The sequence below is a fragment of the Theropithecus gelada genome, chromosome 18 (genome assembly GCF_003255815.1).
Source record: "Theropithecus gelada isolate Dixy chromosome 18, Tgel_1.0, whole genome shotgun sequence".
NCBI classification, from domain to species: domain Eukaryota; kingdom Metazoa; phylum Chordata; class Mammalia; order Primates; family Cercopithecidae; genus Theropithecus; species Theropithecus gelada.
In genome coordinates, this window is record NC_037686.1 from 6542073 (window position 1) to 6569185 (window position 27113).

General features: G+C 41.3%; 1 protein-coding gene across 1 annotated transcript in view; it reads right to left on the minus strand.

Annotated features, from left to right (window-relative positions):
- Positions 1-27113, minus strand: part of ARHGAP28 (Rho GTPase activating protein 28) — a 199798-nt gene that overhangs the window by 47782 nt on the left and 124903 nt on the right. The window contains exons 4-5 of the mRNA XM_025365097.1: positions 11590-11682; positions 2825-2914 (exon numbers count right to left, since the gene is read on the minus strand). Of these exons, the coding sequence (XP_025220882.1) occupies positions 2825-2914; positions 11590-11682 (183 nt within the window). The remainder of the gene's footprint in view (positions 1-2824; positions 2915-11589; positions 11683-27113) is intronic.

A 27113-nucleotide genomic window follows, 5' to 3' on the forward strand; every position in this document is an offset into this window, starting at 1 on the left:
ATTCAATGAAATTCTTAATAAAGTCACAACAAGATTTTTTACGGGGTAGTCCTAGCCTTTTTCTATGTTTACCTGGAAGAAAAAATTTCTAAGAAGGGCCAAAGGAAATTCTAATGCAGACTTTGATGAGGGGGAACCTACTCTAACAGATTTCAAAAACAAACCATAGAGACAGACATCTGCAAACCTGGCGGTTTTACTTCTCATAAAGTTGGCATTTCAAACGTGCAGAAAAGATGAAAGACTAGGGGAAAGATACGGGTTAGGTCATGGCTATCTTATGGAAAAGATAATTTAGGTTCCCTTCTTCATACCATTTTACAACGTAAATTCCAGTAGGGCAAGTTGCTGGGGCCCCCTGAAGTCTCGGGGATGACAGTAAATTGGCCCCAGGAATTTAGCCTGGCAGGAGAAGTTTATCTTTACAGGTGTCACAGACAGGACCCCTGAAGCCCTGGCCCCTGCTTCATTTGATGACTGGATATCCCTCCTTCTGGAAGACTCGGAAACCAAACTGGGATCCCTGTGGTTCCTTATAACCAAGAAGCACAGGACCCTAAATGTAGTTACCAAAGCATTAACTCGGCATCTGTGAGCCACTCCAGCAAATAACCATTTTGTTTAACTTTTCTAAAAGATACTCTGAGTAACAAATAATCCAAGGTAAGTTGAAGGCCAGTGCCAGTGAGGTATTTTTTAGATCCAATACTGCTGAAACTTTTATTTATATCATTACTGGCATTCAATCTACCTTCAGAAAAAAACAAAATGAAAATAAAAACAAAATCTGGGTGATTAACTTATCTGGACAGCTCTATAACTGCCACAAAAGACCGTTTTCTTTCTCTTATACCCTCAAACTGGCAAGAAGCCTATTTGTAGACCATATGCGCTCAATAAGAATTTGCTGAGTGAATGACTGAATGAACCAATGATGCGAAGAAGTTCGCAGCTAAGAATAAAGAAATAGAAAAATATGACCAACAGTCTTATCAGAAATAAAATTGTGGCCATGGAAGCACCTAGAAAGGAAGGCATGCCTACCATCCTCTTCTTTGGCAACTCAATCACACAATCGTCCTCCTTCAAGTTCTGCTGGTGCGTGCGTGGAACCACATGCAGTCCTGTGCTGCTGCTTGTACGAAATGCTGGGGGTGTTAAAGCCAACTACAGAGGCCGACAAGGGGTCCGACCATGTCAGGAGCTCCCACGTTAACTAGAAAGTGTTGGAGAACCACCGCAGGCTGTAAGCAAGACTTGTATTTTAGATCAATGACTTGAGGCTCTGGGAAGGATGGATTTGAAGAGAATAAAGCTAAAGTCTGGAGGTCACTCAGGAGGCTGCTTCAGCAGTACGGAGCATAACGATGAGTTTCTGTACTAAGAGGCTGTATAAGACAGGAGGGGAGCAGAAAGATTTTACAACCATTTACATGATGAAATTCACAGGTCTCAGAGATGGGCATGAAGAGGGGAGGAGGTAGGCAGAGTTGAGGCTGCCACGCAGGGGTGCCTGTTGGGCACATGGGTGCCACAAGTTGCGATGGAAGATAAAGGATCTTGGGCAAGTCCTCAGAGCACGAGTCCCCAGTCACAAGGGAACAGCACAACTGTGTAAGATCTACCGCAGGTCACTCCTTATTCCAACAGTTACCAGACTTTGTGAATGACTGACTTTGTTTTCATTAATAAATGGGGTGAATTTGAGGTGATGTCTAAAATACAGACACTCTCACTCATTTGCATCCCAACGCTGGGTCTTGAATGGGAAAGAGCTGATTTACAGCCAGTGGGTCAGATATTGTGGGCATCCCTCAGCCTATTTATGCCATAACCTACAGAGTTATTAGTAAAAGATAAAAGTCACTCACATTATTTTATTCCTCTTACATGATCACTGTGCAACAAAACAAAACAATAGCATAAACAAAAATCTAAAAACACAACAACAAAGCAAATCTACATGGGGCTAACAGCATTATCTCCCCAAACAACAGAGATTTCCTAGGAATGTGTCATGCATGTAAATGTCGTCAGCTCCTTGTTTCTCGAAATGGACAGGGGTTGAGAAACAACTGCCCCAGCAGAACCTTTGAACGTGCCACCTCCATCTGAGTGGCTATTGTGCTAACTGCTGCCTTCCATCAACCTGCCACTGGAAAACCACTGCCTCATCTAATGGGGTCTCTGTCTTCTGTGGAGGGTCTATAATATCCTCCCTGCAGAGCACCTGCTCAGAGACACTGACTGGGGATTCGCAGTGGGGGTGACGGGAGGGGGAATGACAAACATTTTTGACAAAACAAAAGTACAAGTTCTGCTATTTAAGACCAAGTGAATGAATTCATCTGAAGGCAAAGAGTTTGCATGAGTGAGTCCTGAGAATTAAGGCTGGAAATGTAGGCATAGTGGAGAGTCTTCAATATCAACATGAAAGTTTTGAATTTATCCTGTGGGTAAAAGGAACTTCTGGGTTAAGATGGCAGTTAAGCCACATCATCAAACCTCTGGGATTTTTCTAAGTGAACTCAGCCGAGAAGACCAAAGTTAACAAATTTCTCCAAATTGAGATAGATATATATATATCCTTTGAATTCTCACTGCAGTGATATATTAATTCATGGAGTCCTCTTTCATTTTGAGCCTCTTTCTTCCTAATTTTTACAAAGTCAGTAATTCTACCAGCAGCTGTGGTTTCCTTGCGATCTTAGTTCAAGTATTTTTTAAATGTTTTCAAGAATTGCTTCTTCTTACCTTCCTACATTAGTTGCATTGACTTGCAACTGTACCTTGACATGTAACTGTGCTGACATGGATGACTTACCACAGAGTCACTCCTGGGAACTGCAAAATTCCCTTCTTTATCCTGGGACGCGTCAGACAGGGTAGTACTGTTGAGAGAAGCATCATCTGGCTAAATGGAGAAATAAAAGTACCATTCTTATTCAGGCAAATACTTTCTAATGTGTTTGTGTATTCTCTTCTGTGTTCATACTGAGATATGTGTGGCAATATATGCAATCATGACTGCCTGTGCATAGACAATTGCATCCAACTGCTAGTGCAGCATTACTATGAGCCACCTAGGTGCCTAGCCCTCTAAGGACACTGGCCTCTGTGGCAGACACTGATGTGCCTGCCACAAACTCTATTTGCCTTAACAATATCTTGGTTTTGTTCCAGGGAATTGGGGTGAATCAAAAAACCTGATTTCCAGTCTCATTTGCAGTTAAGAGGGGTCACGTGGCCAACAAGGTGTAAGTGAAACTTTACCAAGTATATTTACTAAGAAAAAAAACAGGTTCAGCTGATACATGCTCATGATAGGACCACAGATGACAGCCTGGAGCTGCCAAGCATCTTGTACAAATGAGGACAACGGGCACCAGGAAGAAGTCAGGGACAGAAAAGCAAGCCTGGCTGTGTCCATGCAGCTGGCCTATCAGACATGGGCCACCCATCTGAAGGGTCTCCATGTGAAGCAAAATAACTCCAACTTTTTGATTACATGTATCCAAACACAAACTTAACTGGACTAATCTCATAATCTTTTTTAGCAGATTCTATGACTGTTTTTTGTAGTGAATAGAATTTAGTAGCCATAGTATCAAGGTTTTTTTTTGTTTGTTTTTTGTTTTTTAATAAAGCTGGAACTAAGAGATTTTTGTTGTAGTGTAGTATGGTGCCACTGAAATTAAGATGTGAATATTATTTTCTTCAGCAACAAAACTCACTGCAAAATTTAATGCATTTGATTAAATGGCATTCTTCATTTTGCTTGACTGTATTTTCTCAATTTTCTAGAGACATTATACATTACTTTACAAAATGAACAAAGATCTTTTTTTTCTTTTTTAAAGAAACAAACAAGAAACAAGAGCTAGTACAAGAAATTTAAGTTGGCTGGGCATGGTGGCTCACGCCTGTAAGCCCAGCACTTTGGGAGGCTGAGGCAGGAGGATCACCTGAGGTCAGGAGTTTGAGAGCAGCCTGGAAAACATGGTGAAACCCCATCTCTACTAAAAATACAAAAATGAGCCGGGTGTGGTGGTGCATGCATGTTGGGAAGCTGAGGCAGGAGAATTGCTTGAACCTGGGAGGCAGAGGTTGCAGTGAGCCAAGATTGTGCCACTGTGCTCCAGAATGGGTGACAAGAACAAAACTCTGTCTCAAAAAAAAAAAAAGAAATTTAAGTCAATATGGTGAAACTGACAATCTACCTCCCCTGCCACCCAAATAACTACAAATGGCAGAAAAACATATATTTTTTAAAAGAAAAGGTTTTGAATAGCACTGGAAGCCAGCCAAGAATTCCACAGCAGGCCAAATGAGAAATATGTAGGTGTAAAGCAAATGAGATTGGTTTGGTAAGTTAAAAATCTCTTCCTAAGAGCAACATAAGATAAAATGTCTAGGAAGGGAAGAGAAAAACAAATAACGTAGAATGAACAAAGAGTAAGAAACGGCCGCAAATAATTAAGACATGTTTAGAAAAATAGGAGCCAGGCTGACCTCTCGCCATAAATATGTAGACAGCAACTAAATATAACCCAAGGAAAAAACACCAAAAAGATGCGATCTAAATTAAATGAAACTGTTGCCTTGGGGATGGATGAATTCCTAGCTTGAGTATAGAAGTCTAAGGGGGAAGGAACTCAGGATACCACAAAAAAACACATGGAGGGGAGAACAAGAAATGAAATCAGCTTTTATTTCCCTCATTAGTTTGGTTTTGCATCTGGGGAGCCTGCGTACTAACCAGCCTATCCCCTTTACACACGTTAAAGTTAAGCCCCCCTCACTCACACAAACACACAATCAACAATTTTGGCCTTTCTGGAAAACAGATCTACTCAACTGCAAAGGAAACATACAACAATTTCCTATACAAATCAATCAGAAAAATCAATAAAGTCCAGCTCTATGCCTCTGCAGAAAACTTTAGAGGCCCAGTGAGCTGTAATTCCTTCTACCTGCAATGTGCCGACAGCTTCTGCCTTGAGAATACCTTTCACACACTGTGTCCTTACGTGAAGGCGTAGGGTGAATCCTATCACCCCCCTGCTGTAAAAGATTCTGATAGACGGGGCTGGGGGAGGGGCTGGGGAGGAGGACAAGATGAAACACCTTGGATTGATAGTCGTGGTCGGAAGCTCTCCCTCCACTGGAGGCACAACCGAAAACCTGGAAACACTCGCTGCCACCCAGCGGGAGGCACGCAGGTCCCTGACCACATGGTACTCACACCACTGTGCACTCACAGATTGCCACACATTCCAAAAGCTAATGCGTTCTCTACACGCGATGTTTACATTTCCAAAATAACTTGGAAAAAACTAAACGTTTATATCTATATTGATACTGGAAAAATATTTATACAGGAGTCTGTTATTTTTTCTGTGTGAACCCATGAAGACCTAGCTTTCGTTGACAACATCCTCCACACAGGATATGCAATAGAAAATGATTTTCTGTTGTTGTTTCTGCCTGTAGATCTTTTGTAATGATAGAATTTAGTTATTTTAGATTTACCTATTAAATTATTCTTTACTAAGTTTAACAGCTATGGGTGATGGAGAGATGCGGCTGTGTTTGCTGACAATCTGAATTATGTAGCATCTTTACCTAAGGGAAATGAGAATTTATATCCTTTATTCTACATTTGTATCATAAATGTTCTGGGCAGAATTATTTGTAATAACTCCAAACTGTAAACAATCCAAATGTCCATCATCAGGTGAACATCAATAGTGGTGTATTTATACAATGGAATATTATTTAGTAACGGACTAAATTCCTAAAACATGCAACAAATGGATGAATATCAAAATTATTATAAATTGAAGAAGCCAGACATAAAAGAACATACTATAATTAGACTTATATGAAACGAGAAACCAAGCTAAGGTGTTAGGAATCACAGCTGGGCTTGCTTCTCCAGGACAGGGGCCCGCTGACTGACAGGGCCCAGGAGAAATTTCTGGGTAATGGAGATGTTCTATATGTTGATTAACTGTAATTACATGGGTGATAACATTTGTGAAAATTAACTGAAGCTGGGTGTGGTGGTGCACACCTGTAGTCCCAGCTACTTGAGAGGCTGAGGAGGGAGGATCATTGGAGCCCAGGAGTTTGAGGCTGCAGTGAGCTATGATTGTGCCAGTGCTCTCCAGGCTGGACAACAGAGACCCTGTCTCTAAAAAACAAAAAACAAAAACACAACTGAAATTACTGAATTATACATCTAAAATGTATGCACTTATAGTTTGTAAGTTATACTTCAATTTAAAAAAACATAAAAATTATTTGATTTTCTAAAAATAATGTAATTCTTACCTTCTGAGAAACTTAAAAGGGCCATTGCTGCTTTGAACTGAGATGATATTGCTATAATAATGGGTATATTAGAGATTAAAAATTGCTTTGGGACATAATTTGTTTGCCAAACACAAAAAGAGTGAGACAAGCTAAATAAAAATACAATAATGACCAAAAAAAAATTTTCAAATCTGGAGCATGAAGTTGAAGAAAACTAGAAAACAGAGCAAACAGAGTAATATGAGCTAATTTCACAGAATCCTCAGGGTGTCGCTTTTCTAGTCGGAAGCATCCTCAGGGTGTCGCTTTTCTAGCCGGAAGCCTCTGTGACGGGTGCAGCCTTTGTCCGAGTTTTGCTCGGGCCCACTGGATTCATTCCACCCACTTGGCCCAGCAGGCTGCACTTGGCTTGTGCTACTGGCCCAGATCCCACGCCTGCCAAGGGCAAGCTAGGTGCAGAGTGGCAAGTAGTGTGTGAGCAAGCACAGGGTCCAGCCACAGCATAGAGCCAGGCACGTCGGCTGCAGCAGGGCAGGCAGCTCCAGGTGCCAGTACAGGCACTGGCTCTGTACAAGGCTATGGCTGGACCAGGTGTACCACAGATGACTTCCACTGTGGGCACCAGGGAATGCGGTGGTGCCTAGAAGCTTGGAGATCCGAGGAAATGCAGAGCCCCAAAGAGGGTGTCACAGCCCTGGCTCAGAGAGCCCCTAGGTCTGGGCTCCCCAAAGGGCCACAGCTCTTCTCTCCTTCTAGTTTGCCCACAATGTGGCAAGTGGGAAGCATGTTTCAGACCTGTTTGTGTTACAGCTCTTTCAGTCTCACCATTTGGTGGGTCCCAAGTTCTAGTCCCAGGTCCAGGAAAAATGAGGTACACGGACAACAGGAGGGTGAGCAAGACAGAGAGGAGCTTCACTGAGTGACAGAACAGCTCTCAGGAGACCCCCAGTGGGTAGCTCCTTTCTGCAGACAGGTCATCCTGAAGAGACCTGAAACAGGTAGCCCTTGTAGTCCCTGACACCTGTGTGACTGGCTGAGTCCAGGGGTTTTTATGGGCTCAGAAGGGAGGAAGTGCATGCTGACTGGTCCATGGGTGGCCATGGGCGGGCTTGGAAAAAGCACTACCCAATTGGCTGAATGGTCATCAATGAAGTCCTCGGTCAGGTCAGCGGACTTCACTCAGAGCTGGCAGCCCATCCTCCTGGCTTCAGGCTGTTCCTGGCTTGAAGGTGGGTTTTCACCAGGTACCTGACCCTTTCTGCCCAGCAACCTGTTTGCCTCCCACCATCAACATGCCATCCACAGTGCCTAGGCTGTTCTTGCTGAGGGGTACCTGCAGAGCTGTGCTGAGCTGCCCTCAGCACCCACCTTGGCCTCCCTCCCATGCTGGTTGGTGCCCAAAGTTCAGAGGAGGGCCAAGGCAGCAGGTGGCTGGAGTGTAAGCACTGACCTGAGCATGTGCACACCCTGTGGGGTTGCGACAGCACCCGGGCTATGCCACAACTTTGCTCCACACTGGAGTGGGCAAAAGGAGCGGGGAGAGGCCAGGGAGCATGAGCAGGCACTTCCAAGCCTGTGGGAGGAGGGGTTTCCCAGGCCACCAAGGGTACAGAGATGCCCGGGTCCAGTGCTGCAGGTGGACGACTGCGGCTGCGCCTGGGAGCACAGGGCTCCCACCTGCCAACTCAGTAGGGGGCAGGGCTCCCATCTGCTCCTGGCTCCTGCTGGCCCCACAGAAGGCACAACCCTGGCTGCACCTCCCTTGCTGTAGCTAGTGTCTTCGCAGAGGCAGCTCCAGAGGGGCCTGCCTTCAATAAAATTTAGGAGATATTCAAATTCAATTGAAGCAAAGCATCCAATATGTGCTCTTGAAAGATGGGAGTGGGGAGAAAAATAATCTAAGACATAATAGAAGAAAATATCCAGCAATTGAAGAAAGAAAATTACTCTTAGACAGAAAAGACCCACTATGTGCTGACCAGGATGAAAAAGATAAAAAGAAGATCTTTGTGAAAGTTCAGAATTCCAGCAATAAGTTCAAAATAAATTCAAAATTTATAAAATTTAAAAAGTTGCAGAGAGAACAAACACAAAAACCTAGAGAAGTTTATTTATAAAGGAATGAGGTCCAGGCAACTAAAATAAGAATAGAAAAAACTTACAGTCACATTAAGGGTGTAACAGTTTGTCAAAAAAAAAAAAAAAAAAAAAAAAGAGAGAGAGAGAAATTCTACTGTACAAGTTTTCCACGAGAGTGAAGGTTTCCTTTTAAAAATGGACAGTCAGTTGTCACATGTTCCTAATATAACCCCTCCCTGAGACCAGTCTGGTTCGACTTTTATGTAACTAAGTGGTGAGTTGTTTTTTAGTTGCCATTGTGAACCCAAAATATCTGAGACAGGTCTCAGTCAATTTAGAAAGTTTATTTTGTCAAGGTTAAAGATGTGCCCATGACACTATCTCAGGGTGTCCTGACAACATGTGCCCACAGTGGTCAGAGTACAGCTTGCTTTTATACATTTTAGGGAGACATAATACATCAATCAGTACATGTAAGATTCACAGTGGTTTGATCTGGAAAGGTGGAACAACTTGAAGCAGGGGCTTCCAGGTCATGGGTAGATTTAAAAATTTTCTGAATGGGCTGGGCGCAGTGGCTCATGCCTGTAATCCCAGGACTTTGGGAGGCTGAGGAGGGTGGATCACCTGAGGTCAGGAGTTTGAGCCCAGCCTGAGCAACATGGTGAAACCCTGTCTCTTCTAAAAATACAAAAAAAATTAGCTGGGTATGGTGGTGCATGCCTGTAATCCCAGCTACTTGGGAGGCTGAGGCGGGACAATCGCTTGAACCCGGGAGGCGGAGGTTGCAGTTAGCCAAGATCGTGCCATTGCACTCCAGCCTGGCCAACAAGAGTGAAACTCTGTCTCAAAAAAGAAAGAAAAATTGATTGGCAATTGGTTATTAGTAGAAAGGAATGTCTGAGTTATGATAGGGTTTGTGGAGACCTAGGTTCTATCATGCAGATGAAGCCTCCAAGTAGCAGGCTTTAGAGAGAATAGACAGTAAATGTTTATCAGACTTCAGGTCTGTGTTGATGCTAACGCTAGAGGGTATAATGAGGCATGTCCAACCCCCTCTTCCACTGTGGCCTGAATGAGATTTTCAGATAACTCTGCAATACCCTGGCGAAGAGAAGGGGGTCCATTCAGATAGTTGGAGGCCTTAGAATTTTATTTTTGGTTTACACCATGGACCCCCAGGTTGAAGGTCACACAACATGAGCATAACCAGATGAACCAAGCATGCAACCATGGGTGGAACCTAAGTGCTCAGAATGAGGAACAGGGACTGAAGTAAGCAGACACCATATGGCAGGATCTAGGATCCAATCAGATTGAGCCCTGGCATCACCCCATGGCAGGATTCAGTCAGAGCAGGCCTCCTGGCATCACCTTATTGCAAGATCCAATCAGATCACCCCTCATTACCCTCTAACTATAAAACTTGCTCCAACCCCCGGCTCAGTGAGACAGATTTGAGCATTTCCTCCTATCTCCTTGCCATTTGAGTTGGAAAAAACCTTTCTTGCTGCAAAACTTGGTGCTTCAGTGTTCTTTCCATTTTGCATGGGCAAACTGACCCAGTTTGGTTTGGGACACTAACGGGTATCAACAAGGTATCAGAGCCTCCTAAGCATCCTGTAAGTATAAGGATTAAGTCCACGTGCTAAGGCAGCAACACGAAAGGAAAAAGTTGTTAGTCCGTGTTAAGGCTACTACTACATTGTTTTGCAGTTGTACAAGCCTTGGTTAATTCGCCATTAATTTCTTAGTTTTGTGATTTAAAAAAAACCCTTCTACTTGCTTAAAATTAAGTTCCTTAGATTTTCTTTTATATGAAGCAAACAGATATAACTGATTTTTAACAAATGGTCTGATTGTATTTGACAGTAAATTATGAATCAATAGCAAGTACAGCTATTTGGTTATCATTTAAGACACTGGAAACAAACTAAAAGGATTGTTTTACATTTTCAATAAACTAACACTTTGACAGATTATTTCATTTATGTTTACTGTACATAAGGAAGGTGTCTTCTTTTATCTACATAGGAATTGATTTGTAAGGTAGGTTTCTGACTACTGTAGATTGGATTGTAAACATTTTGTAAGTGCTTGGGTTTAGCAGCATGTGTGATTAGAGTCAAGGGTCATTCATACGTAACACACAAATAGACCATTTATTGTAAGTAGCTTACTGAAAAATAAATATGTTGTCTATTAATGAGATTATAAGATATTCAATGGACTTTTAAAATCAGGATTATTGAGATATATCATATATGCAATTAACTGTACATAAAGTATATATAACATACAATTTGATGAGTTTTGACAGTTATATAGACCTATGAAACCATCACCACAGTCAAGATAATGAACAAAACAAGCACCCCCCAAAATGGACTCATGCCTCCTTTGAATCTCTAGTTCTCTCCCCTCCTCACCCTCCCTCCTGTCCCCAGGAGCCAATCAATGATCATCTTTCCCCCATTATAGGTTAGTTTACATTTTCTATCATTTTGTGTGAATCAAATATTTTTGGGTCTGGCTTCTTTCACACAGTATAATTATTCTGAGATCCACCTGTGTTGTGCATATCAATAGTTTGTTGCTTTTTATTGCTGAGTAATATTCCATTTTGTGGACATACCACAATTTTTTTAGCCATTTACCTGCAAATGGCCATCTGGATATTTTCAGTTTGGGGCTATTACAAATAAAGCTGCTATAAACATTGCGGATAAGTGTTTGTGTGTATGCATATTACTTACGAGTAGAACGGTTGGGTCTTAATAGTAGGTATATCCTTAATATTTTAAGATGCTGCCAAGAGGATAAAACATTTTACATTCCTAACAACAACATATGAAGGTTCTAATTGCTCTGAATCTTTGGCAATGCTTGGTATTGTCAGTCTTTTTAAGTTTAGCCATTCCATAGGGTATCTAGAAATATCTTACTGTGGCTTTCTTCGCATTTCCATAATCATTAATAATGCTAAGCACCTTTTCACGAGGTTACCTACTCAACTTGAGCTCATTTACCACTGAATATTTTCCTTAAAAATTATCTAAGGTAGATAAGTATGTTGAAATCTGTGGTTGTCCAGCCATCTTAATTATATTGCACTTTTTTCAAGTTTTGCTCAACTGTCTTGAAGAAATGGCTTATTTCATGCCTACCACCATCCCCCCAACTATAACTTACCATGGAACCACTTGCCTTGATAACTGTTGGAAGCTCTCTTTCTTCCTTGGTGCCATCCAGCTGATTAGTGTGGTTGTCACAGGTATCACGAGGCTAACAGAAGAAATCAAAGACACGTTTATCTAGGCATATCTTTCCAAATATGATTGCGTATTCACATATGCATTACTCTTGAGTTTTTACATATAGGTACAGCTGCCTGGAGATATATACAATTAATGACTACCTGGGCATTGATAACAGCACTTACCAATTCATTCATAATTATATTGATCCTCATAAATGCCATGTACTGTAACAGAATTGGTCTCAGAAGCCGACTCTGCTAGCTTCCTGCCAAAACCCACTTTCTTTTCTTTCCTAACTTATGAATATCATGATTTTGCTCCAAGATGCTATGTTCTAACTAAAAAGACTGAGTGTGATCATCTGATGGTTATATCCAGTAAGATATGAATGCAATTCTACTTGGTGGAGTGTCCAGGAAAGCTAATGTTTTCTTGTGAAAGTGGATGAAGTCAGCTTCTTTCAGAAGCATTGACATGGTGCCTGTGATGTCCAGACATCCTGTAAGTATTAACAATTGGTCCATACACTAAGGGGGGCAGAATGGAAAGAAGAAAAAATTGATAGATCCATGCCAGGGCAGCCATACCAGCCTTGGCCTTCCTCCTTAAGCTTCTTGTTTTGTAAGAAAACCTCTAATTGTCTAAGTCTGATCTAACTGACAAAACCATGCTATTTTAAAGTGAGACTTTATGATGGTATTTTGCAATGGTTTGTAAACCAATATCAAGAGAAAATCCAACATCACGAAAAAGAAGTATAGTGATAAACATTCTACGAAAAGCAGATAATTGAGGAAAGAGAAGAACATTTATAATTTTTTTTTAGAGAGATTTGAGAGGCAGTTGCAACAAGAAGTCAGGAACTAAGTATAACAATAAAGGGGAAATCAGTGGAAAAAGAGGCATTCTTGTGAATTAACAGTATGATTGTTGAATTATAAATGCAACAGGGGCCAAGTTATAATTACTCATGGCAAATATTAAAATTAAGTCTCTACAAGAATAATGCAGACAAAATCTACTAGCAGACAAACAGAAAAAAGATATGGAAAATAACTGACAATTTAAGATATGTGAGTTTAATCCAAGCAGTGAAAGAACAGAAAAAGTGGAGAGAAAGAAAGAATTACAGAAATAATGGGAAGAGAATGTTCAGAATTCAAAGGAAAGGAAGTTATCAGAAACAAAAAGCTGAGTGCTGATGATGATGAGAAAAAGAAAGATTTCATATCCTAATGATATTCAGTTCTCCAACAATAAAAATACACCTACAAGGTTTCCAGAAATATAAAAATGAAAGCAGGATATAAATAAGGGAATAAGTTTTAGGGAGGCATCAGACTTCTCAACAATAACACAGTATGAAAAAGCAGATGGGCCAATAGCTATACGTTACTGTAGGAAACCGATTTAGGGTCTAGCATCTTGATACTCACCAATTTAGGATTCAAGCTTTTTGGATTATAAAAATTTAGTATCCAGAGACATTTCTTGCCAGATTTGCTCAAAGAGTAAAAGGCACAATCTGCTAAGAAGATGTAACATTCTGTAATACATGTGATTACGTAAGTTGGTATTTTTACTGTTCTATGTAGTCATTTCATTATATTCTCCCTCATCATCCTTCTGCAGGACAGGACAGTGTCTGCCACCTCATTCCATAAACTGTCCAGCAGCTCACGGGTATGGCTGGAATAACTTCAGCGTTCTCTTCCATCTCAGTGAGAAGTTTATTCATGTGTTTGGCACCATGCTTACCCGGGCGGGTTTTTTTTTTTTTTTTGAGAGAAGGTCACCCAGTCTAAAGTGTAATAGTGAGATCATAGCTCACTGCAACCTTGAACACCTGGGCTCAAGGAATCCTCCCGCCTCAGCCTCCCAAATAGCTAGAACTATAGGAACATGCCATTGCATCTGGCTAATTTTTAAATTTTTTTTTTTTTTCCTAGAGACAGGGTCTTGTTTTTTTGCCCAGATTGGTCTCAAACTCCTGGGCTCAAGACAGCCTCCTGCCTTGGCCTCCTAAAGTGCTAGGATTACAGGCGTAAGCCGCCATACCTGGCCCTGATTAACCTTTTAAAGGTGGTATGACCTTCAATGATTTGAAATGAAAGGCACAGTGAAAGCCATGTGAGAGAACATTTTGCCCATGAGGAGACTGGGAAGGAGACGGAACAGAGGAGGCTCACTGTAATTATGCTTCTGTCTGCACGTCCTGAGGATGCCTGAGATCCTTCTGGAACTTTGATTATTCACTCTTTCACATGGAGCTCAAGACAGAACTGCTTTACTTACCCCAAAGTGACAGCTAATGGGTTGGTATAGCTTAGTTGGGTTGGGGTGGGTGGCAGCCAAAGGGAGACAAACGCAGGGTGGGTTAATGTTCGCCTTTGGCCAACGTAAAATCATTTGGTAAACATTCCATTCAAAGGCCAACTGTTACCTTACCTGATAACTGTGAATAACCATGTCTCACCTTCTAACCATCGCCATTGCTTTTGTTTGCTTTTTTTTTTTTTTTTGAGACGGAGTCTTGCTCTGTCACCCAGGCTGGAGTGCAGTGGCCGGATCTCGGCTCACTGCAAGCTCCGCCTCCCGGGTTCATGCCATTCTCCTGCCTCAGCCTCCCGAGTAGCTGGGACTACAGGCACCCGCCACCTCGCCCGGCTAGTTTTTTGTAATTTTTAGTAGAGATGGGGTTTCACCGTGTTAGCCAGGATGGTCTCGATCTCCTGACCTCGTGATCCGCCCGTCTCGGCCTCCCAAAGTGCTGGGATTACAGGCTTGAGCCACCGCGCCCGGCCTTTTGTTTGCATTTTAAATTCACTGTTAAGCTAATATATAAAAATCCTGTGCGCAGGGGCCATGTCTCCTTATTTTACTGCTGTTGTCTAGAGTGCTAGGCACTTAGTGAGTGTTCACTAAATACCTACAATTGTTTCCTGGTGATTACCCTATAAACCTGACTCTGATCATCACTTTTTAAGGGAAGAAGAGAAGGTAAGGGCAAATGAAAGTTTTACCCCTCATACACCTAGAAATATATTATATTGAGAGATCTGCAAAAAAGAGTACCACAGCAGGTCTGACACACACTTGAGTTTCAGGAGGTTCCCACTCTTTCCTCAATGTTAAGACTGGCTCATGGATCCTAAACTGCTTGTGCAAACAATATGGCTTATACTGAACACCGGCTTTCCTTCTGGGAGTCTGGAATTTTGTGGCGTACTACGTAGAGGGTGCCTATGTGATCAACCCGATAAAAACCTGAGGCTCCTTGGCTTTATTGAACTTTCCTGGTAGAAACAGTTTGCTGCTGGAGGAATTAATCCTGTCGTACGTTACCCCCCTGAGAGAGGACTCTTGGAAGCTGGTGCAGATTCCCTGCACTTCGCTCCATGCACCTTTCTCTTTGCAGATTTTGCTCTGTATCCGTTTGCAGTAACAATTCCAGCCATGGGTAGGACTGTTTGCTGCGTCCTGTGAGTCCTTCTAAACCACTGAACCTGGGCATGGTCTTGGGAACCCCTCACCCAGGAGGAAACCAGAATATATATTTTTGATATTTAAACTAATATATTTTACAATTCCATATATAAGTGTTTGAAGATTAGCACTTGTCTAACCTACACACACACACACACACACACACACACACACACCCCATCTCATCCTTTCGTGATTATCTACATTGTTATCTTCTGTTTCATATGGTTAGATTTGAAAAAGGTAAGAAGTACATTTTTCAAACCTTATCCGCCTCTGCTTGCCTGATGCAATGTCTGCAGTCCAGTTTAAAAATCTACTCACAAAGGATGCAACATACCATTGTAAAACAGAAGTCCCCCTCTAATATACTGAGAGAGAAGACGTTCTGTGAAAATTCACCATATTTTTCCTCTAGTTTGGAAGAAGGTAAAAGATGGAATATAAGAATAAAAAGATACAAGATTAAATACATAAAATAAATCCAGAATAATGAGAATCCCTAGTCAGGGGTGGGGGTGTGCGTGTGGTGTGAGATCGAAATTAAGGCTCAATATGATGAGCTGCCTGGAAATCTGGTGAGATCAGATGGCATAATAGCAAGTTCTCCCCACTGTGCTCCCGCAGAGAAGCTCCCCCAGTCAAACAACCCTCCTTATCCAGAGGACAGTTCTTGTGTATCTCTGAGTAGTATTTCAGTTCCCTGCCAGCCCATGGAATTACTCAAAAACCCAATCGCTTTCTCCTGTGGGAGCCATGGAACAGCCTACCCTCCTAATGCTACAAAGCCTGCAGACCCTGCTTGCTCACCCTGTTCCCAGGAGCAGCCTACATGTGGCCCTGTGTGGCATGCAGTGTCCCCCTCTCCCAAGCTGTGAGGATACGTGACTAATAAACTGCTGTCGATTACACATGACCAGTGTCGGGTGCTGTGTGTTCAGCCACTCTCATAATCCAAGGGTGGAGAGCTTTCCCTCACCACCGGGGCAAAGAGAAGACAACCAAAACAGAAGGTAGAGCCAGGTGGGACACAAAGCTCACAGAAACCCATTTTTTAGAAAGGCTTCAGTGTCTGCTCTGACTTGCCATCCTCTGGCTGAGGGGTGAGACACTGGATGCAGCAAGGGGAATGGGGACAGCAGAGAGGGGCAAACGCCTCAGGCCAAGTGTCCTGGTGGGGAGGAAGGAAAAATACAATAAAATTAGAAAATGGATTAAATTAGAAAAGAAAATAGAGACAAAATCTGCAAAACAGGATTGCTCACAGTGCCTGCTGACTATACTCCACATCCGGACCTCGATCTACCCTCAGGCAACAGAAGAGTGGCCAGAACACAAACTAGCCACATTCAAACCACTCAGCAGACTCTTAGGAGAGACAAAGAACCTACTTCCAGATAGAGTGCCCCACATGAAATCTCTACAACATAAAAAGAAACTGTACAGAAACAAAACATCATCATCATCATCATCATCGCCATCTTCATCCGATCAAGGGTGGGAATAGGAATTATTCTTGGAACAGCAAAGAATCCTTCTCCTCTAACAGGAAGGAAAAAAACTAAAGCTAAAGAGAAGGAAACATACTGAAGTGTAATAGAGGAAAGTCTCTGACTGTAAATGAGAAATCTGCCACCACAAATCCAGGTGGAGGCAGATGTCAGCAAACCCCCGTCCTTCTATGGCTCCTATTCACAATGCACCATTTCAAATGGTGGACCCAAGTTTCATGACACGTGGTATAGATCACACATGGGATTCATCTCATAGAATTAAAGCCTTCTACTGAGACAGATTCATTGGCAGTCATGAACTCAGATTAGCATTCTTTGAAACTTTGCACTAAAACAGACCAGATGGGCTCTGATGAAAGGTGTTCACTTCCTGTGCTAGATAGTGTACTTTTTCCCACTTACCACTATACATTTAAAATGACATAGTGCAGCTTCCCATGATATTTACATTTAGAGTGGTACATATACACCATGGAATACTATGCAGCCATAAAAAGGAATGAGATCGTGTCCTTTGCAGGGACATGGATGGAGCTGGAAGCTGTTATCCTCAGCAAACTAACACAGGAACAGAAAACCAAACACTGCATGTTCTCACTTCTAAGTGGGAGCTGAACGATGAGAACACACTATGGACATATGGTGGGGAACAGAACACACTGGGGCCTGTTCAGGGTCAGGGAAGGGAGAACATCAGGAAGAATAGCTAATGGATGCGGAGCTTAATACCAACGTGATGGGTTGATCTGTGCAGCAAACCACCATGGCACATGTTTACCTGCGTAACAAACCTGCACATACTGTACATGTACCCCAGAACTTAAAATAAAAGCTGAAGAAAAAAATGCAATTCTAATTCCAAAAAAAGAGATATTTACCTTTTTAAAATAACTGATCTGGGCATGGAGGCTCATGTCTGTAATCCCAGCACTTTAGGAGGGAAGAGGCTAGGAGTCTGAGACCAGCCTGGGCAACATAATGAGATCTCATCACTATAAAAAAATTTAAACATTAGCTGGGCATGGCGATGTGCAGCTGCAGTCCCAGCTACTAGGGTGGCTGAGGTGGGAGGATTGCTTGAGCCCAGGAGTTCCAAGTTACAGTGAGCTGTGACTGTGCAACTGCACTGCAGCCTGGGTGACAGCAAGACCCCGTCTCAAAATGAAAAGAAAAGAAGTGAAATGTCAAAATATTTCTTATGGTGGTAATTAAATTAATACTAAAGGATATATGGAGGGTAGCTCAAGATTTTCCATTGTGAGCTCATCCAAGAGAACAACACTGATCTGACAACTTCCCCAACATTTTGACTTCTGGCTGCAGCTATTACTGTGGGTGTTATTCTTTCTGTTAGTAAAGTAGGGCATATAGTTATTTGTGAATTGATTTATTTATTCCTGAGTTTATTTTTAAGAGTCTCTTTTTTTCTTCATTGTTTCCATATAAGTGGGCATTTTTTTCCATTAGTTTTTCTGTCTTGAAATAATTATTTTTTCTAACCTCCTTATACTCGGTTTCCCTTGCCTTAACTTACCAGTTGGCCATTTCTACAGGGAATGGACAATACCTCCTCTTTATCCAGAGTCACATCCAAAAGAGGAGTTGGGATACAAAAAATAATCTGGCTATTGAAAAAAATGAAAGTGTATTTTATTTTATTTATAGTTTCCCAAATTTAATTGTGCAATAAATCACTTGTTATGTATACTATGTGTACATTCATAGAGATTTGTGGCGATAACCATAGCTATGATTACTTATGCACTTGTCCTTGCATTTAGCAATTTATCAACCCATACCGAGCGCCTACTAAATGCCAGGCACATTAATAGACACTATTCTCTGTGAAAGACACCATCAACTGTGCACCCCAAACCCAGCCTGTTGTCTTCCTTAACTTTTCTGGTTGTTTTTATGAAAGACAAAAGGAAACTGGATTCATGGTAGGGAAAAACACCACCTACATCATCTGCTTCAGAGAGAAAAACAAACTCATATTTGTATAACACATGATCTCTTGTGTTTTCTGTTATGTGCAGCCAAATGTATATATATAAGTTATATAATCATTTTTACAGCACACTGTATATTTATATAGTCAATTGTACATTAATTCCACTTTTAGCTAGTTGCTTATCAATTATGAAGCTAAAGATAAATTAGATCGATTTTGCCCAGTTAAATGTGCTACTGAAAGGAACATTTAATTCAGATCTTCTGAATGTTGGAAAATGTATTTGGGTACTGGAACTCTGCTTATGATGAACAGGACTGTAAACCATGCGTGATGTATCCGGAGACTGATTTAACATTTTTGATTTAGTATACAAGTAAAACAGGGGTTAAATGTCTGTTCCTTTATTATAAAAAAACTCCATTGAAAAACTAAATGTATTAGATATTTAGTGAAATCATAACATTTCTTTGAACCCATAGAAATTGTCATTCTTCACCTTGTCTGTCCGTATTTTCTAAGTTTCCAATAACAATTATGTACTACTTTCATTGTAAGAAAAAACACATTTATTTTCTGAAAGGCATAAGTATTACTGAAAAATCAGCACAAGAAAATTCAATCAAGATAGCAAAATGTACAGGCTACCTTCTCCTGTCCCTGCAAATTACTCCAAGTGTCAAAAGATATATCTTTTTAAATGTGCAGTTCTAAAAACCACTGAACATTTCCATTAACAGAACAGAAATTGTTGGAAGTTCCTGGCAGATAAAAATCAGGCAGGAATGGTTTGATAGGGTTAGAGGAAAACCTCTGCCTGTAAAAAGGCACAAGAGAAAAATGCATAGAAGGTAAAGGCTGATCCAGAAAAAGCCCATTTCCAGAACCAAAATAAAAGGATCAGGGAGGCACCCCACACACAGAAGGACAAAAGTAACTGCAAAATATTTTTCCGAACAAAGAGGCCAGGCAGACCCTTCCCTCCCAGACACTGAAGAGCAGGTAGTAGCTAACTCTCAGTAATGAGTGATGCCTGCCTTGGTGGCAGCGGCGGCTGTCCCAGTGAGTGTGTGGTGGTTGTAGACAGAGGCTGAATTGCATTTCACTTGGAGCCTTCTAAAAGAATATGGACAGGAGTTAAGAAGAGAAGTTCAGTTTGCTTGAAAAGGAAATTACAGTTCTACAGGACTCCTATGACTTTGGCATTGATGCCATATGTACGTGTCTTTTAAAAAATATATTTTTTAAATTTTTATATTGTCAACATGGAATTTTTAAACTTGAAAATATGACTCATACAAACGTAAAATGGGCACATGTCAAACGTTTTGTATTGTTATTTTTTTAATTTCTATTTTTTGTGGGTACATAGTAGGTATACATATTTATGGGGTATATGGGATATTTTGATTCAGAGGTGTCATAATCCAAAACGTATGTGTCTTAAGTGAAGGATGACAGTCAACAAACTTCACCATTCAAAAAGGCCCAGACTCCTATTCACAGGAGAGTTCTGGGAGAAAAGAGGACCATACAACTCTCATTACCTATACTGATCAATCAATCAACCTAATCCTTTCTTAATAAACATAAATCAACACCCAAGGATCAAAGTCAACAGAGCAACAACAATGGAAGAGAAAAACGACGACGCTAAAATAAACACATGACTCTGAAGGAAGCAGAAAATTCAAGGAAAAGAAGAGAACTTTGAAATTTAAGGTTTAATTCAGTTATTACCTTCAGAATGCTGAGAGGCTACTGCAGTCAAGAAACAAGAACACAGGAACAGCTCCAGTCTCCAACTCCCAGCGCCAGCGACACAGAAGACCGGTGGCGCGAGCGACACAGAAGACCGGTGATTTCTGCATTTTCAACTGAGGTACTGGGTTCATCTCACTAGGGAGTGCCGGACAACCGGGGCTGGTCAGCTGATGCAGCCCAACCAGCGAGAGCTGAAGCAGGGCGAGGCATCGCCTCACCTGGGAAGCGCAAGGGGGAAGGGAATCCCTTTTCCTAGCCAGGGGAACTGAGACACACAACACCTGGAAAATCGGGTAACTCCCACCCCAATACTGCGCAAGTGGGCACACCAGGAGATTATATCCCACACCTGGCCAGGAGGGTCCCACGCCCACGGAGCCTCCCTCATTGCTAGCACAACAGTCTGCGATCTAACGATCTAACCGCAAGGCAGCAGCGAGGCTGGGGGAGGGGCGCCCGCGATTGCTGAGGCTTAAGTAGGTAAACAAAGCCGCTGGGAAGCTCGAACTGGGTGGAGCCCACAGCAGCTCAAGGAAACCTGCCTGTCTTTGTAGACTCCACCTCTGGGGACAGAGCACAGATAAACAAAAGCTGCAGAAACCTCTGCAGACGCAAACGACTCTGTCTGACAGCTTTGAAGAGAGCAGTGGATCTCCCAACACGGAGGTTGAGATCTGAGAAGGGAGAGACTGCCTGCTTAAGTGGGTCCCTGACCCCTGAGTAGCCTAACTGGGAGACATCCCCCACTAGGGGCAGTCTAACACCCCACACCTCACAGGGTGGAGTATACCCCTGAGAGGAAGCTTCCAAAGCAAGAATCAGACAGGTACACTCGCTGTTCAGCAATATTCTATCTTCTGCAGCCTCTGCTGCTGACACCCAGGCAAACAGGGTCTGGGGTGGACCTCAAGCAATCTCCAACAGACCTACAGCTGAGGGTCCTGACTGTTAAAAGGAAAACTATCAAACAGGAAGGACACCTACACCAAAACCCCATCAGTATGTCACCATCATCAAAGACCAGAGGCAGATAAAACCACAAAGATGGGGAAAAAGCAGGGCAGAAAAGCTGGAAATTCAAAAAATAAGAGCGCATCTCCCCCGGCAAAGGAGCGCAGCTCATCGCCAGCAACGGATCAAAACTGGACGGAGAATGACTTTGACGAGATGAGAGAAGAAGGCTTCAGTCCATCAAACTTCTCAGAGCTAAAGGAGGAATTACGTACCCAGCACAAAGAAACTAAAAATCTTGAAAAAAAAGTGGAAGAATTGATGGCTAGAGTAATTAATGCAGAGAAGGTCATAAACGAAATGAAAGAGATGAAAACAATGACATGAGAAATACGTGACAAATGCACAAGCTTCAGTAACCGACTCGATCAACTGGAAGAAAGAGCATCAGCAATTGAGGATCAAATGAATGAAATGAAGCGAGAAGAGAAACCAAAAGAAAAAAGAAGAAAAAGAAATGAACAAAGCCTGCAAGAAGTATGGGATTATGTAAAAAGACCAAATCTACGTCTGATTGGGGTGCCTGAAAGTGAGGGGGAAAATGGAACCAAGTTGGAAAACACTCTTCAGGATATCATCCAGGAGAACTTCCCCAACCTAGTAGGGCAGGCCAACATTCAAATCCAGGAAATACAGAGAACGCCACAAAGATACTCCTCGAGAAGAGCAACTCCAAGACACATAATTGCCAGATTCACCAAAGTTGAAATGAAGGAAAAAATCTTAAGGGCAGCCAGAGAGAAAGGTCGGGTTACCCACAAAGGGAAGCCCATCAGACTCACAGCAGATCTCTCGGCAGAAACTCTACAAGCCAGAAGAGAGTGGAGGCCAATATTCAACATTCTTAAAGAAAAGAATTTTAAACCCAGAATTTCATATCCAGCCAAACTAAGTTTCATAAGTGAAGGAGAAATAAAATCCTTTACAGATAAGCAAATGCTTAGAGATTTTGTCACCACTAGGCCTGCCTTACAAGAGACCCTGAAGGAAGCACTCAACATGGAAAGGAACAACCGGTACCAGCCATTGCAAAAACATGCCAAAATGTAAAGACCATCGAGGCTAGGAAGAAACTGCATCAACTAACGAGCAAAATAACCAGTTAATATCATAATGGCAGGATCAAGTTCACACATAACAATATTAACCTTAAATGTAAATGGACTAAATGCTCCAATTAAAAGACACAGACTGGCAAACTGGATAAAGAGTCAAGACCCATCAGTCAGCTGTATTCAGGAGACCCATCTCACATGCAGAGACATACATAGGCTCAAAATAAAGGGATGGAGGAAGATTTACCAAGCAAATGGAGAACAAAAAAAAAGTAGGGGTTGCAATACTAGTCTCTGATAAAACAGACTTTAAACCATCAAAGATCAAAAGAGACAAAGAAGGCCATTACATAATGGTAAAGGGATCAATTCAACAGGAAGAGCTAACTATCCTAAATATATATGCACCCAATACAGGAGCACCCAGATTCATAAAGCAAGTCCTTAGAGACTTACAAAGAGACTTAGACTCCCATACAATACTAATGGGAGACTTCAACACTCCACTGTCAACATTAGACAGATCAACGAGACAGAAAGCTAACAAGGATATCCAGGAATTGAACTCATCTCTGCAGCAAGCAGACCTAATAGACATCTATAGAACTCTCCACCCCAAATCAACAGAATATACATTCTTCTCAGCACCACATCGCACTTATTCCAAAATTGACCACATAATTGGAAGTAAAGCACTCCTCAGCAAATGTACAAGAACAGAAATATAACAAACTGTCTCTCAGACCACAGTGCAATCAAACTAGAACTCAGGACTAAGAAACTCAATCAAAACCGCTCAACTACATGGAAACTGAACAACCTGCTCCTGAATGACTACTGGGTACATAACGAAATGAAGGCAGAAATAAAGATGTTCTTTGAAACCAATGAGACCAAAGATACAACATACCAGAATCTCTGGGACACATTTAAAGCAGTGTGTAGAGGGAAATTTATAGCACTAAATGCCCACAAGAGAAAGCAGGAAAGATGTAAAATTGACACTCTAACATCACAATTAAAAGAACTAGAGAAGCAAGAGCAAACACAGTGGAAAGCTAGCAGAAGGCAAGAAATAACTAAGATCAGAGCAGAACTGAAGGAGATAGAGACACAAAAAACCCTCCAAAAAATCAATGAATCCAGGAGTTGGTTTTTTGAAAAGATCAACAAAATTGACAGACCACTAGCGAGACTAATAAAGAAGAAAAGAGAGAAGAATCAAATAGACGCAATAAAAAATGATAAAGGGGATATCACCACCGACCCCACAGAAATACAAACTACCATCAGAGAATACTATAAATACCTCTACGCAAATAAACTAGAAAATCTAGAAGAAATGGATAATTTCCTGGACACTTACACTCTTCCAAGACTAAACTAGGAAGAAGTTGAATCCCTGAATAGACCAATAGCAGGCTCTGAAATTGGGGCAATAATTAATAGCCTACCAACCAAAAAAAGTCCAGGACCAGATGGATTCACAGCTGAATTCTACCAGAGGTACAAAGAGGAGCTGGTACCATTCCTTCTGAAACTATTCCAATCAACAGAAAAAGAGGGAATCCTCCCTAACTCATTTTATGAGGCCAACATCATCCTGATACCAAAGCCTGGCAGAGACACAACAAAAAAAGAGAATTTTAGACCAATATCCCTGATGAACATCGATGCAAAAATCCTCAATAAAATACTGGCAAACCGGATTCAGCAGCACATCAAAAAGCTTATCCACCATGATCAAGTGGGCTTCATCCCTGGGATGCAAGGCTGGTTCAACATTCGCAAATCAATAAACATAATCCAGCATATAAACAGAACCAAAGACAAGAACCACATGATTATCTCAATAGATGCAGAAAAGGCTTTTGACAAAATTCAACAGCCCTTCATGCTAAAAACGCTCAATAAATTCGGTACTGATGGAACGTACCTCAAAATAATAAGAGCTATTTATGACAAACCCACAGCCAATATCATATTGAATGGGCAAAAACTGGAAAAATTCCCTTTGAAAACTGGCACAAGACAGGGATGCCCTCTCTCACCACTCCTATTCAACATAGTGTTGGAAGTTCTGGCTAGGGCAATCAGGCAAGAGAAAGAAATCAAGGGTATTCAGTTAGGAAAAGAAGAAGTCAAATTGTCCCTCTTTGCAGATGACATGATTGTATATTTAGAAAACCCCATTGTCTCAGCCCAAAATCTCCTTAAGCTGATAAGCAACTTCAGCAAAGTCTCAGGATACAAAATTAATGTGCAAAAATCACAAGCATTCTTATACACCAGTAACAGACAAACAGAGAGCCAAATCATGAATGAACTTCCATTCACAATTGCTTCAAAGAGAATAAAATACCTAGGAATCCAACTTACAAGGGATGTAAAGGACCTCTTCAAGGAGAACTACAAACCACTGCTCAGTGAAATAAAAGAGGACACAAACAAATGGAAGAACATACCATGCTCATGGATAGGAAGAATCAATATCGTGAAAATGGCCATACTGCCCAAGGTTATTTATAGATTCAATGCCATCCCCATCAAGCTACCAATGACTTTCTTCACAGAATTGGAAAAAACTGCTTTAAAGTTCATATGGAACCAAAAAAGAGCCCACATCTCCAAGACAATCCTAAGTCAAAAGAACAAAGCTGGAGGCATCACGCTACCTGACTTCAAACTATACTACAAGGCTACAGTAACCAAAACAGCATGGTACTGGTACCAAAACAGAGATATAGACCAATGGAACAGAATAGAGTCCTCAGAAATAATACCACACATCTACAGCCATCTGATCTTTGACAAACCTGAGAGAAACAAGAAATGGGGGAAGGATTCCCTATTTAATAAATAGTGCTGGGAAAATTGGCTAGCCATAAGTAGAAAGCTGAAACTGGATCCTTTCCTTACTCCTTATACGAAAATTAATTCAAGATGGATTAGAGACTTAAATGTTAGATCTAATACCATAAAAACCCTAGAGGAAAACCTAGGTAGTACCACTCAGGACATAGGCATGGGCAAAGACTTCATGTCTAAAACACCAAAAGCAATGGCAACAAAAGCCAAAATTGACAAATGGGATCTAATTAAACTAAAGAGCTTCTGCACAGCAAAAGAAACTACCATCAGAGTGAACAGGCAATCTACAGAATGGGAGAAAATTTTTGCAATCTACTCATCTGACAAAGGGCTAATATCCAGAACCTACAAAGAACTCAAACAAATTTACAAGAAAAAAACAAACAACCCCATCAAAAAGTGGGCAAAGGATATGAACAGACATTTCTCAAAAGAAGACATTCATACAGCCAACAGACACATGAAAAAATGCTCATCATCACTGGCCATCAGAGAAATGCAAATCAAAACCACAATGAGATACCATCTCACACCAGTTAGAATGGTGATCATTAAAAAGTCAGGAAACAACAGGTGCTGGAGAGGATGTGGAGAAATAGGAACACTTTTACACTGTTGGTGGGATTGTAAACTAGTTCAACCATTATGGAAAACAGTATGGCGATTCCTCAAGGATCTAGAACTAGAAGTACCATATGACCCAGCCATCCCATTACTGGGTATATACCCAAAGGATTATAAATCATGCTGCCATAAAGACACATGCACACATATGTTTATTGCGGCACTATTCACAATAGCAAAGACTTGGAATCAACCCAAATGTCCATCAGTGACAGACTGGATTAAGAAAATGTGGCACATATACACCATGGAATACTATGCAGCCATAAAAAAGGATGAGTTTGTGTCCTTTGTAGGGACATGGATGCAGGTGGAAACCATCATTCTTAGCAAACTATCACAAGAACAGAAAATCAAGCACCGCATGTTCTCACTCATAGGTGGGAACTGAACAATGAGATTACTTGGACTCGGGAAGGGGAACATCACACACCGGGGCCTATCATGGGGAGGGGGGAGGGGGGTGGGATTGCATTGGGAGTTATACCTGATGTAAATGACGAGTTGATGGGTGCCGACGAGTTGATGGGTGCAGCACACCAACATGGCACAAGTATACATATGTAACAAACCTGCACGTTATGCACATGTACCCTAGAACTTAAAGTATAATAATAATAATAATAATAATAAAAATAATAATAAAAAGATCCTTTCAGGAGGTTCAGATTTTAGGCTTATTTTAAAATATTGTTGGACTTTGTATTTGAGCAAATGATTTATCACCTATTGGCTCTCAGTTTTATCAGTGAGAGCACCTTTTATATGAGATTGGCATGCCCTGGACTCCTTCTATTGTTATTGAACTCAGTAAATGTTTTTTAATTGTTGACTAAAGTCAGTGTTTTGTATTATAAAAACATAGAAATATAGGATTATTGTTTGTGATGTATTTGAGAAAGATTTAACTGTTCTACAACGTTGGGATGTATTTTGGTGATGGGAATGTTTGGATTTTGCCATGCTGTGACAAACGATAGCAGGAAGACTCAAAAAACCTGTTACAAAGACAGCTGTGGTCTGGTGGGTCAGCACAAATTTTGTGTCTTAACACCTGGATTACTGGGAGAATTTAATTGAGTGGTGTTTGCCACGGTGTTTGGGGGAGCTTCAAAATGTTGTAAAATGAAGTTTAATAAATGCTTTCTGAGAGCCAAAAAAAAAAGAAACAAGAACA